Here is a 12,642-nt window from a genome sequence, read left to right as displayed (position 1 = left end):
GTGTCAGATTTTACAACGTAGCTCAACAGAAGAAAAACCAAAAAAAGGAAGAAATTGGAAGTGCAGCATCTACTGTTCAGTTGGAATACCTTTCTCAATGTACTGCTTTGGAGCCCATGGTGGATCTGCATCTGCATATGGATCGGTGTATTGCACCACAGCTGACTCTTCTTCATCAAAATTCATAGGCGGTGGTGGCGGAAGCAGAGCAGGATCATCAGCAGCCACACTAGCACGGAACATGCCGGCAGGACTGTCCACCAGGTCATCCGGTGGTGGGGGCAACGGATGGCTCGGGCTCTCCACAACTAGCAGGAAGAAGGGATGGAAAATGTGGAAAGAGCCACATGACATGAACTTTAAATGACTTGTTTCTGTGAATTTGTAATTCATTTTCATAGGAATGCACAATCCAGATGATGGCTTTCATACCCATGCAACCATACACTTCACTTTATCGTGCAAACTGAGATGCATTATTATGGTGCAGAGATATCGGTGATGTGGACCTTCGAGAGGCACGACACACCTAATGTCTCAAACAAGTAATTGCTCTGAAAATGCAGGAATTTAATATCTTGCACTTGTGAGCTAAAGTTAGCCTGTTAGATTAGCTTTCCTAGTTGAGAAAGCAAGTAGCTTAAACCACAACTGCCTCACCACAGGTTTCAGCATACCAAAGCTGAGAGGATGGATAGTTTAGCTGCAGATATAAATGGATAAATGAATGCATGAAATGGTCCACTTTTGTGAAGAGTAGTCCCAGGTGGAATCAATATCTCCCCTCCCCTGCCCTGTCTGTCTGTCTGTGGAAGTATCCGGACGGTCGTAATGTCTGCACGTGTCCGGGCGGTATTTACAGTATGTCCGGGTGGTAATTTATATTTATTTATACCGCTTCATCAAAATGATTCTGCATCGAATAACAGTGAAGATGGAAACAAAATAATGCCTGAAATCCATTTTCTATGGGTCATACCATAAACACCGCCCGGACGCGCGTCCGGAGACAGACAGACACGAGAGAGTGGGAGGCGGGTGCTGCACTGTATTGGGGATTAAAGCAAGGATGGGATAACAAAGTGAGAGATTATGGGGGTAGAGGAGTTAGCAGAGAGATTACGTTATGCTTTATGAACAACACACACGGCCGATATCGGCAATTTTCGGGAAGCCACAGGTTGGAGTCAGTGTGATTACCAACTGCAGTACCCACTGTATGAAACCCAAAAACCTTGAGGAGCTTCCACCAAAAAAAAAAGTTGCATTTATTTAGGCATTACAGGGATATCTTCACAAGCATTAATCTTTATAAGCAGCTGCGTGTGACAGGTGGAAAAAAGAAAATGGCTCTAATTTAGAAAAACATGTTAATATGGCAAACGGCTCGGAAATCGGGTGTTATTTCACAATCACTCGCTAAAGGTGACTGAGCGCGGACCACTCGCTAAAGATGACTGAGCACGGACCACTCGCTAAATGTGACTGCTCGCGCTGTACCGCAATCAACAATGGCCGCTCGGCAAGTGGCTTAAGAACTCATATAGGCACTCCAATTAAATGCTTGATGAGGAATGGTTGGCCAGGCTGTCGCTGCATTACCATATAGGATCCCTTTAATTAAAAAGTGGGTCTTCACTGCGCACACAGCTGTTGATTAAATAAAATGAATTCGTTCAAATCATGACTATTCACAAAAGAGTTGCTGCTTAATGCAGAACAACCCTGGTGACAAAGTTCAATCACCCATGAAATAAACATTGCATATAATCTACCATCTTGCCTGCTCATCTGTGCACGTGTCACATGGTACATCGGTTCAGGGTCCGCACAAATGTTACAACTTTTTTTAAATGTCCGTTTTTCACCAGATTTGCTTTGATTCCCTGGAGAGCATCTCGCAAAACCTCCCCAAATATTGACAGATCTGGCAGACGCTATGGATATGCAGTCCCTCTGGGGGACGGCATGAGGTCTCGCAATGAATGCATTTAATCACAAAGCTCAATGAAGCTGGTTAATTTTGGCACGTTCCTCAATTTTTTGTTCACTCAATATAATTCTCTAAACATTAGAAAAAGAAAAGTTTCGAAATATTTTGAAAACCGAAATAATATTTTGATGATATACTTAGTACGTGAGAGTACATTGTGGAAAATCATAATGCATGAAATCGCTCCAAGCTCCTATTTTGAAAACTATAATACTTACAAAAGCGATGTATACAGCCATTTGTAGCTATGATGAAGAAGCATTCAATAATGAGTGAGTAAAGTGAAGGAAAAAAATAAAATGGTAATAAAAAACAAAAAATTACCCTTATGAAATTGTTCGAGCCAGTTCAAATCAAGGCATGGTTGAGCAGGCCAAAAAACATGGTGGCTTCAGACCCCAGCAAGGTTTCCCAGGATATGCCTTAAGACCCCATAGGGAGTGACCAAGGATGCACCTGATAAAGGATATAATTAAATAAGGCTGTTAATTATCTTCAAAAGGGGTGTTTTAATTAACACAAACATCCAAGTTTCACTCTTGCACTTCCTTGGAGTTTTCTTTGTGAGCATGCAAAGTTTCAGGCTGATAGGTTTCATGGATTTGGAGTTATGGAGGAGACACACTGAGACACTGACATTTATTGGTGTAGATTATTGACTGATATTTTGTCTTCACAGAATAAATGAAGGGTGAGGACATTTGAGAGAAAGATAAAATTTATTTGAGCAGTGCGATTATGCTCTGGAGTGTAATGCAACACTTGGGGAAGGATTGACTCAAACATAATCCATAAACTCATTAAATCAATCCCAAATCGAATTGAGGCAGTTCAAGGCAAAAGGGGGTTACACTGATTATTTATTATACATAAAGACAGCTTTGATTTTTCTTCTTATAATAAGTGTTGTTATATCCTGAAGAGTTCACAGAAATCCATTCGAAGTGCTTTTGGTTTCATATTACAATGATTTACTTTGCTCTCAAGTCTCAATTAAAAATATTCGACTGGACGTGTGTGTGTGTGTGTGTGTGTGTGTGTGTGTGTGTGTGTGTGTGTGTGTGTGTGTGTGTGTGTGCGTGTCTGTGTGTGTGTGTGTGTGTGTGTGTGTGTGTGTGTGTGTGTGTGTTTTATGCATATGCATGAAATGGATAAACGAATGCATGAAATGATCCACTTTTGTGGAGTAGTCCCAGGTGGAATCAATATCTCCCCTCCCCTCCCCTCCCCTGTCTGTCTGTCTGTCTGTGGAAGTATCCGGACGGTCGTAATGTCTGCACGTGTCCAGGCGGTATTTATGTCCGGGTGGTAATTTATATTTATTTATACCGTTTCATCAAAATGATTCTGCATCGAATAACAGTGAAGATGGAAACAAAATAATGCCTGAAATCCATTTTCTATGGGTCATACCATAAACACCGCCTGTCTCCGGACATATATTTATAGTCATGGCCAAAAATATTGGCACCCTTGCACTTTTTTCAAATAACACAATTTTCTCTAAAAAATTTGTTGAAATTGACAAAAGTATTTTCACTCCACAATTTTTTATTTCACTGTTAATATTATAGAACCTTTTTTTTTTTTATATATCCTTTAAAATCAGAAAATAAAAAGAAATGACATTGACAAAATTATTTACACCCACGACTTAATATTTCGTAGCACAGCCTTTGGACAAAATAACTGCTTTCAAGCACTTCCAATCGCCATGAATGAGCTTCCTTCACCTCTCTACTGACAGTTTGGCCCACTCTTCTTGTGCAAACTGCTCCAGTTCTCACAGATTTGAAGGGTGCCTTCTCCCAACTGCTGTTTTCAGATCTCCCCACAGGTGTTCAATGGGATTTCGATCTGAACTCATTGCTGGCCACTTCAGAACAATCCAGCGTTGTGTCTTGAATCATTCCTGAGTACTTTTTGAAGTGTATTTGGGGTCATTGTCCTGCTGCAAGACCCATGACCTTCGATGGAAACGCAGCTTTCTGAGACTGGGTTGAACATTGTGCTCCAAAATGCCTTGGTAATCTCCTGATTTCATGATGCCATGCACACATTCAAGGCACCCAGAGCCAGAGGCAACACAGCAACCCCAAAACATCACTGAACCTCCTCCATGTTTGACTGTAGGGAAGGTGTTCTTGTCTTTGAAGGCTTCATTTTGTTTTATGTAAACAGAGCTCGTTTTTCGAATTTGTAAAAGCTCGAATTTGGTCACATCTGTCCATAGAACATTCTCCCAGAAGGAGGACTTTGGGTTGTTTAGGTGCGTTTTGGTAAACTCCAGTCAGGCTTTCCTATCTGTCTGTCTGTGTCTCTGTCTCTGTCTCTCTCTCTCTCTCTCTCTCAGCAGTGTGGTCCTCCTGGGTCTCCTACCATAGAACCCCCTTTCATTGAATTGGCAACGGATGGTGTGAGTTGAAACTGTCATTCCTTGTGTCTGAAGGTCAGCTTGAATCTGTTTGGCAGTTTGCTTTCTCGAGGTGCTTTCTTTCTCGAAGCATCGAGGTGCTTTCTCCACCATTCGAACAATCCTTTGCTGCAATCTTCTATCAAGTTTTCTCTTGCGGCCACGTCCAGGAAGGTTGACTACAGTGCCATGGGTCTTAAACTTCCTGATGACATTGCATATGGTGGACACCAGGAACATCAAGGTCTCTGGAGATGGACCTGTGGCCTTCAGATTGTCCATGCTTGGCTACAATCTTGTGTCTGACCTCAGACAATTATCTGGTTTTCTTTCTTTTCTCCATGCTCATTGTGAAACAAAACAGCAGAATGACTTCTCCATTCAAACTGGTTGAATGAGTGAGTTTTTATATTGCAGGCACCTGCAACTCACCACAGGTGAGTTCAATTCTAAAGTAAAGGAGAATCACCTGATTGAAATCTAATTATTTCTAACAACTTCTAAAAGGTGTCAATAATATTGTTTGGCCCATTTTAGGATGTGTGTGGAATAAGCTAAGATTTAAACATTTTTTTCAACTTTTTTTATTTTGTTCCACTGCAAACGAAATAAATACATATGTGGCTACCAAAAGATTTTTTAATTTCAACAATTTTCTGGAAAAAATGGTGCATTATTTGAAAAACGTGCAAGGGTGCAAATATTTATACCCTTCCGTGAGGACCGTTTCTCTGCTGGTAATAATAATTGTGAAGTGTTATGTTTACATGACATACATAAAGTTTAATCTTTGCAGCTTTTACCATCACAGCATATTAGAAGTGTGCCACTCTAAAGTGGTAACAAAGCAAAGGTACAAAACAAGTGTTTACAAGTGCCAGGGAAATCTGCACACCACAAAATCTAAATGGTTGTCAAGTGCACATTACAGTTTGCAACAACCAGCGTTGAGAATAAGGTGCTTGCTCGCACTACATCACTGCCCATACTGGGTGTAGAACGCATGGTAACATTCAATTCTGCACTTACTGTTCTCTTGCATTCGTGCCACGAAACCCATGAGAGGGATCTGCGGAGTGAGCTGAGGTAGTGGGGGTGGGGGTGGTGGTGCGTGTGACACTGGCATACAAAGACCACCAGCAGCAGCACGTTGAGCCACACACATAGGAAGGGAAAGGACAACAGAGAAAGTACAAGCAGCAAGCTTTTTAAGTTTGAAAAAAAACGTTTTTCCAATCAATTAAAGCATTTTGTTCAGGACACAAATAAGCAAAAGGAAGTGTGCGAATGACTGCAGCATAAAAACTCAAATTCCCATCAAGATCCTACAAAATGTTTCACCATTACATGATCTATGGACACCAGCAATACTACGAGCATCAGTTCAAACCTGAATATATAATTACAAATTGATGTAATTATCTGCTTTTACCAAGGCAATTAAGGATTATAATAAATGTTCCCAATCTTTTTGGACCCTGTATACCAGTGTTTCTCAACCTTTTTTGTCCCACGCCCCACTTTGATTTTCAAAAAAAAATCGTACACCCCACCATGATTGGAGACTACATTATATACTACTATACATATGCATGCAAAAGGCTTTATTAAAACTTTATTGCAAATTTTATTCAATTGCAACTCATTTCAATGGAAGCCCTGCCCTTGACGCTGGCTGCAGATTTGTTTTATTCGAGGAACCAATTTTGTCAGTTTCAGCCTGAAATCACCGCATTTCATGATTTCCAGTCGAATTCTCTTAGGTTGCAGCAAATCGGTAACAACACTAAATCCACATTCGACTAAATAAGATGATGGAGAATTTATCAATACTTCCCTTGACAAAGTAGTCGAGTTTGGGTATTTCTTTTCGCTCTCCTCAGACAGTCACATCATGGTTCCTTTGATCTTGAAAAGAGTTTTCACAGACTCATCTTGTGGCAACTCGCATAACTCCTCTTGGTATTGCTCTGGTACTTCAGATAAATCCACCAGAAATGGCTGAGTCAACCAAGAAGGGAACTCCATTGCTTTCAAATCATGAAATCTGTCATTGAAATCATTAACCAACATTTTCAAGTGGTCAAAAATGACGTTCTTTAACTCGTCAGTTACCTCACATTCTTTCAACCAAGGGAATTGGCTAAAATTTGACGATATGTTGCATCGGCACAAATCCAAATAGCTTTGCTTTTGCATCACAGAACATTGCATTGGCAACTTGGAGCTGCTTGTTTAAAGAACAAAGCTTCTCAAAAATGTCCATCAAGTAGCTCGCATAAGCTTTGCCGTCTGTGGTCAACAGGAGATTCATTTCAGGTTTGCCCTTCAAAAACTCGCTGAGAGGTTCAAACAGTTCCATAAATCTTTTGAGGCAGTTTCCCTTTGATAACCACCTTACTTCAGTGTGGAGCAACAATCTCACATGTTCTGCATTTTTAGCCTCACAAAACTTCTTGAACAGACGTTCACATTTGGCATTCGCTTTGATGGAATTGATGCATTTGATCACAGATGCAGGATCTCATGCAGTTCAGGGGAAATATTCTTTGCAACCAAGTTTTCTCTGTGGATAACACAATGCACAGCCAACATGTTTGGATTGCCATCCTTCATTAGTTTTAAACATCTTGTCTTTTTACCCATCATGGCAGGTGCACCATCTGCTGCACATAAGACAATGTTTGTTTTGGGGATTTCATTTTCATCCAAATAATTGTTGAGTTTGCTGTAGATGTCAACTGCACAAGTGGTTGTTTCTAATAATTCACAAAACAGCATCTCTTCTTGAAACTCTTCCAGGTCAACATATCACACGTATGCCAATAACAGTGATTCACTTTCCCGTATGGTAGATTCATCGATTTGTAATGAGAACTTTCGTGATTTCAACTTCTAAATAAGTTGTTGTTCAACATCTTGCCCCATCTCATCTATTCTGTTGCTGACTGTGCTATTACTCAGTGGCATTGCTTGGACATCTTTGTCATCCTTTTGCAGAACTGTTTTCAGAAAAAAACACATATTGCGGGTTTAACAAGTTGTTCCCCAATCGTATGATTCTTCCCATCTTTTTGCTATCAGCAGAGAAATTTCATAACTTGCTTCAAGGGTACGATTCAGGACTGTAGTTTGAGCAGCAAGTAATGAAATGATTTTTGATCAATTCTCAAACTTGTCTTTCAGAGATTTAAACTATTCCAATTTTGAATTGACGTGGTTGGGATGTTTAACCCTCAAATAAGCTTCAAGACAACCGGCTTTCATTGATTAATTCGATAAAGTCTGTTGGCATAGTAAGCAGAAGGGTGCAGGTTCATCGTGTACAGCAGGTATAAATCCAAACTTCAAGAACTCCGCTGAGTATTGACGAACTTTTTGTTTGCTTTTCTGCTCGTTTTGATTTAAACAGAGTAAGTAAATCTGTGGAAAAATAAGAAAATTGTTTTGAATGCCACAAAAGTTTGATGAAACAGTGGTTTTATTAGAAAATAATCGCAAATTTAAAAAAAGAGATGCAAAAAAAAACTACGGCTCGATATCCTTTTGTGGTTTCCGCATTAAGTAGCCCCATTAGCCTGACTGAGTTTTAGGCGAGCTATCAGTGTGCTCGCGGACCCTTTGGGTCCAAACCAAAATCGAATCAAATAGAATTTGACCGAGTTTAAAAAAAAAAACATGAAATTTTGAATCATGCTTACCTTGTTAATAATAATTCCAAGTGTGTTTTATCGTCACCAATATTGAAGCGAAAACGGGAAGGCGAAGAGGTAGGCATGTTGAGTGCCAAAGGTACAGGTTTTTCCAGCCTATCTCGCCAATTTTTCAGTCAAACTCTCCTCCGCATAAATCATTGCTCGCGTCACCGCTGTGAGCGCACAGCAGCGCAAGGAATTCCCCTTGACAAAAAGCGAGTCATAGTGACGTAACAGCATTGAATTGATCAAGGGCACGCCTTACCGGTGGATTGGCTAAAAAGGGCGCGGTGAAGCAGTTTTTAGTTATGACGCTATGAGGAATCAGTCGCAGCTTCAAACTTTTGAAAATTTGAAAGTGCAAAGCTATGAAAGCGATCATATATTGATTCATTAATTCTGAATCCTCATGCTCCACCAAAATATTGCCATGTCCCACCTTGAGAAACACTGCTGTATACTTTGCTACATTGAATTGGTAAGATGAACCACAAGTGTACCTGATAACCATTCAAGGAGGAACAATGATTGGTCTCAGAAGCATCAGGTGGTGCTTCTTGGTGAGCGTATGTGGTTTTTCTCAGCTCCGTTGGACCCTCTCCAAAAGCTAAAAATATCGCAATGAATCTGTCTTGTGTAATGGTGGTCATTTCTTCCCTGTACCGATGATTGGAATGTGGAATCTGTTCCCGTTCTTACTTGGTTCTGTTGTATCGAGTTCACATTTGGCTAGGCCACATGCCCATGTTTCACAAGCCTCCAAAGGTTCTCACTGCTTTCTCTCTACGATCACACTCATCTTCATCACATCTCCCTTGATCGATGCAAAACTTCTCAAAAAATACAAATTAATTATTTTAAAACAAATAATCCCCAACTCAATCTTCCCCATTACTCATTTCTTAATCACGACGTTAGCCTCCATTTTAATCTTCAAAACTTATGCCAAAACATTAAAAAAAAATGACATTTAAGAATGTTTCACCCACACTGTCCTTTCCAAACGCCTCCACAATAGCTTATTTTGTACCTTTTGGGTTCTCTTGCAAATCCATGTCTCATTGCATTCATGCAGGGACATGTAAACTTAGGGTCTTTAATACAAGTCCCATCTATGAGTGCGAGCTGATGATCATTTACTCTTGTTTCCATCCTCCCAAATCTTTTTTCCGTCAATTATGCATCCACCTACCCCAACCAATCAACTCTTATTCCTCTCCCCTCCACAATCATGAGGACCACCAATATTCAAATACTGGAAGGCCAGCACCCATGGGAAACCCACGGGCAGAGACATGTGTGACATTTGGACATGTTGAGTTGGATGCTGCACACAAAGTTTTCCAAAATTTGTAATGGCAATCTGGCAGATCCAGAAATTATGAAATATAAACAAATTATTTACTTCACATATGTGAATAAATCTTCATTCACATGTGAAATACAGTTTGTTTATAAATCCTGTATTTGCACACCATTCAGCCTTGAAAACTCGGACAAAAACCGAAATTACGAAACAAACTTCCTGTTTTTTTTTCACCAGTGTTGAGCATAAAAGGCCACCAAAAGGACAGGTTGGAGTTTTTTTGTTAAAGACTTCAAATATTAATCATGACCACTTTCGTTCCTCTGAATGGGTTGTAATCAAAACGTACCTTTTTCATGATAGATAACACGTTGTTTTTAAATGTACAGAAACTCACAAGTCCTCTTGAGTGTACAAAATTTTTCTTTGGGCGGTGTGTATAGACAATAGATCGCTGCCCCCATTTCTCCCAAAAATAATACATTTCCTCTGCACGGGTTGTAATCAAATTGGATCTTTCTTTCATGATAGAAGACACATTGTCTTCAAATGCACACTAGAGGCCTGAAACCAATAAGTAGTGACCAAAATGGTTGATGCAAGATTTAATTTTTTTTTTTTCAGGTTACAATTGAGGCGCCATGAGGAGGAGTGATGCAAGCGACACATCGGCCATTTTGGAGTTAATGCCATGTAGCACTATTTTAACCCTTCCCCTATCATCCAAGCACGTCCCTTACACCAAAACTCCACCCGAAATAGGGCTGAGTCTCGCGAAAAAAAACTTTCACAAGCGCTGTCTCGCCAGCCGCATCTGGATGGATGCTAGTCCGTGGAGGAATGTTGCAAGCACCCGCGGCAATCTTCCTTGGTGGGAGGCGGCGTGCCACACCCCCACCATTATTCTCGTATTAATGACAACCATAACACAGTTACCCTTCCATGACCACTAATTATCGGTTTTTGGAACTGTACTTCACTACAATCATGGAAAATAGTGCTTTGGTTAACATGTAAACCACCCGTTTATCATGTAAAAATCGTACCCCACTGCTTTTTTTGTTTGTTTGTTTGTTTTCCCTCATTACATGATCAGCTTCGGCTTGAAACAAGGATTATCGTGGTTTTTAAATGATGTTTCTATCTATAACGATAACGAAATTACAGCATTTGAAGTTGCGCAAACTTGGACTTGCATTTCTGAAGTTTTTAAAAAATGTCGCTTACATCACTCCTCCTCACGGGGCCTCAATTGTGGGTCGAGTCAGGCCAGTTCGCCAAGCTCCATCTTGAATGGACAGCTTCAGACGAGCAGAGAATATTATTGTGGATCATTGATCTCTTCATCCAGGTAACCACTGCAGCTCCATTGTACATTTACCAGAAATGCTCCTCTCTCAAGATGTTTCCGATTCCTGCGTCTGTCTCCCCATCCCCTCCTCCCTCCCTTCTCTTCTCTTCTCTTCCACCCAACAATGATGACACCAAATATACGCCAACAAGGATCAACGTCTAATCAAGCTCTGCAACAACTGGCCGTGACATTGCAGTTAAAACTTCAACTTCTAGGCCTCACCATCAGTCATGAACTTTCCTGGGCTGATCACAAAGCAGAGCTGGCCTCCAAAGCCAGCCAAAGAGGGGATTATCCTCTGTCGATCCATGTCTTTCCTTGGCAAATCAGAGCTACACTCAGTCTGAGACGTTCATCCTTAGCTCAATGGAGTATTGCTCTCCCCTATGGGCTCGTGCCCCAGCAACACATCTATCTGTCCTGTTTTATGTGGAATATAAAGTTCAAAATTGTTGGAATCTTCCATAATGAGATTGAAGCACAAGGTCTGTTGATCTCATCACGGGCAGGTCGGTAGTCTCTGTTTTCCATCATCTGCTCTCAAACATCACTCTCTCCATTCGCTCATTCCTCCAACCCATCCCAGCAACTCCAAAATGCACGTGTTCTTTCAGTAACCCCCCTCCCCCGCCCCCCCAACACACACACACTGACACACACACACACACACACACACACACACACACACACACACACACACACACACACACACACACACACACACACACACACACACACACACACCTACCTTCCAAATTTCCAGTTTTCCCTCCTGAGAGTTTCCTTCTGTATCCATCTTGTCCACCACATGCATCCTCTCCTGCCCCCCCCTCTCCCCCATTGCTTGGCCAAACCTGCCTCTATCTTGGCCTTCAACTCTGCTTTTGGCATTCCTCCCCCCCCCCCCAACTGTTCCTTTTGTCCTGTTGTGTCCTGATCCATTCAGTGTACTCTTCCAGGAGCTTCGACTATGCATGCCAAGAATAGGACCACTGGACCTGCAGCTTATCTGGGCCCTGGCCCAACGTTGAATCCCAAATTTGGTCGCATTCTGACTGGTGGGTCTGGAGAAGATTTTTGAAGATAATTCCTAAGTCCACCATTTCGACTTGGAGTAACATGACCAGAACGAGCTTTGCAATCCCCATTACCAGTCAGAAACGCAACGTTGCTGCCAAATTCCAGACAGATCAGCCCAGCAGTTTGGCCGGAGAAGTCAAAATAGACGGGCGGATGGCGCACGATGACAATAAATTCCAGATAAGATATATATATATATATAAATATAATGAAACAAGACTGCATGCCTCAACTCTTATTCCTCACTTTTCTCACATCTGGAACCACCTCCCAGAGGCTGTTCTGTCTCACTCTTTCCTCGAGCACATCAAGAAAGCAGTGCACACCACCTCTTGTCATCCCCAATTCTGTCTCATTAGCTTTATCACCCCCATTAACCTTTCCTAACCCAACCATCTGACTTGCTAGTTTCAGCATTTCCTCACATCCTCGTAATGCTCTTTTCCTGTTCTTTCATTCCCTTCATGTTCGTCCCACTGTCAGTTCTACATTGCTTGACCTTGCTCCTGGAAAGAAACTAAAATAAAAAGATCTTCTGCAACTCTGAGACTAACGCAATCTGTGAACTTAACCACGATTTACAAAAATTGCGAGTCTCCCTCAGGTCAGGTCAAATATGGGAGCATGTGCCGGAACAGCGTGTTGCTGCATCCACTTTCTGCCGGTACTCCAGTAGCCTCTGTCTGGCAATCCCCTAGGCAGATGCCTCACCCAACCCATCTCCTTAAGATGCCAATCAACCTGCTGCAACCACGAGGGACATGGTCGGCCCATTGCCCTCCTCCACTCACGAGGCTCCCT

The 12,642-nt window shown here is 41.5% G+C and overlaps 1 protein-coding gene across 7 annotated transcripts in view; it reads right to left on the bottom strand.

The window, feature by feature from the left end:
- ABI1 (abl interactor 1) overlaps positions 1-12,642 on the bottom strand; it is a 79,428-nt gene that overhangs the window by 1,423 nt on the left and 65,363 nt on the right. For all 7 annotated transcript variants that reach the window (XM_085892117.1, XM_085892118.1, XM_085892120.1 and 4 more), the window contains 2 exons: positions 5,436-5,525; positions 90-308 (listed from right to left, as the gene is read on the bottom strand). In XM_085892117.1, the coding sequence (XP_085748243.1) occupies positions 90-308; positions 5,436-5,525 (309 nt within the window). The remainder of the gene's footprint in view (positions 1-89; positions 309-5,435; positions 5,526-12,642) is intronic.

The sequence above is a fragment of the Eptatretus burgeri genome, chromosome 8 (assembly GCF_056783735.1).
Source record: "Eptatretus burgeri isolate ZD-2024b chromosome 8, Ebu_testis_v1, whole genome shotgun sequence".
Classification (NCBI taxonomy): domain Eukaryota; kingdom Metazoa; phylum Chordata; class Myxini; order Myxiniformes; family Myxinidae; genus Eptatretus; species Eptatretus burgeri.
The sequence above is the reverse complement of the archived record's forward strand: the minus strand, read 5'-3'. Positions and strand labels throughout refer to the sequence as shown.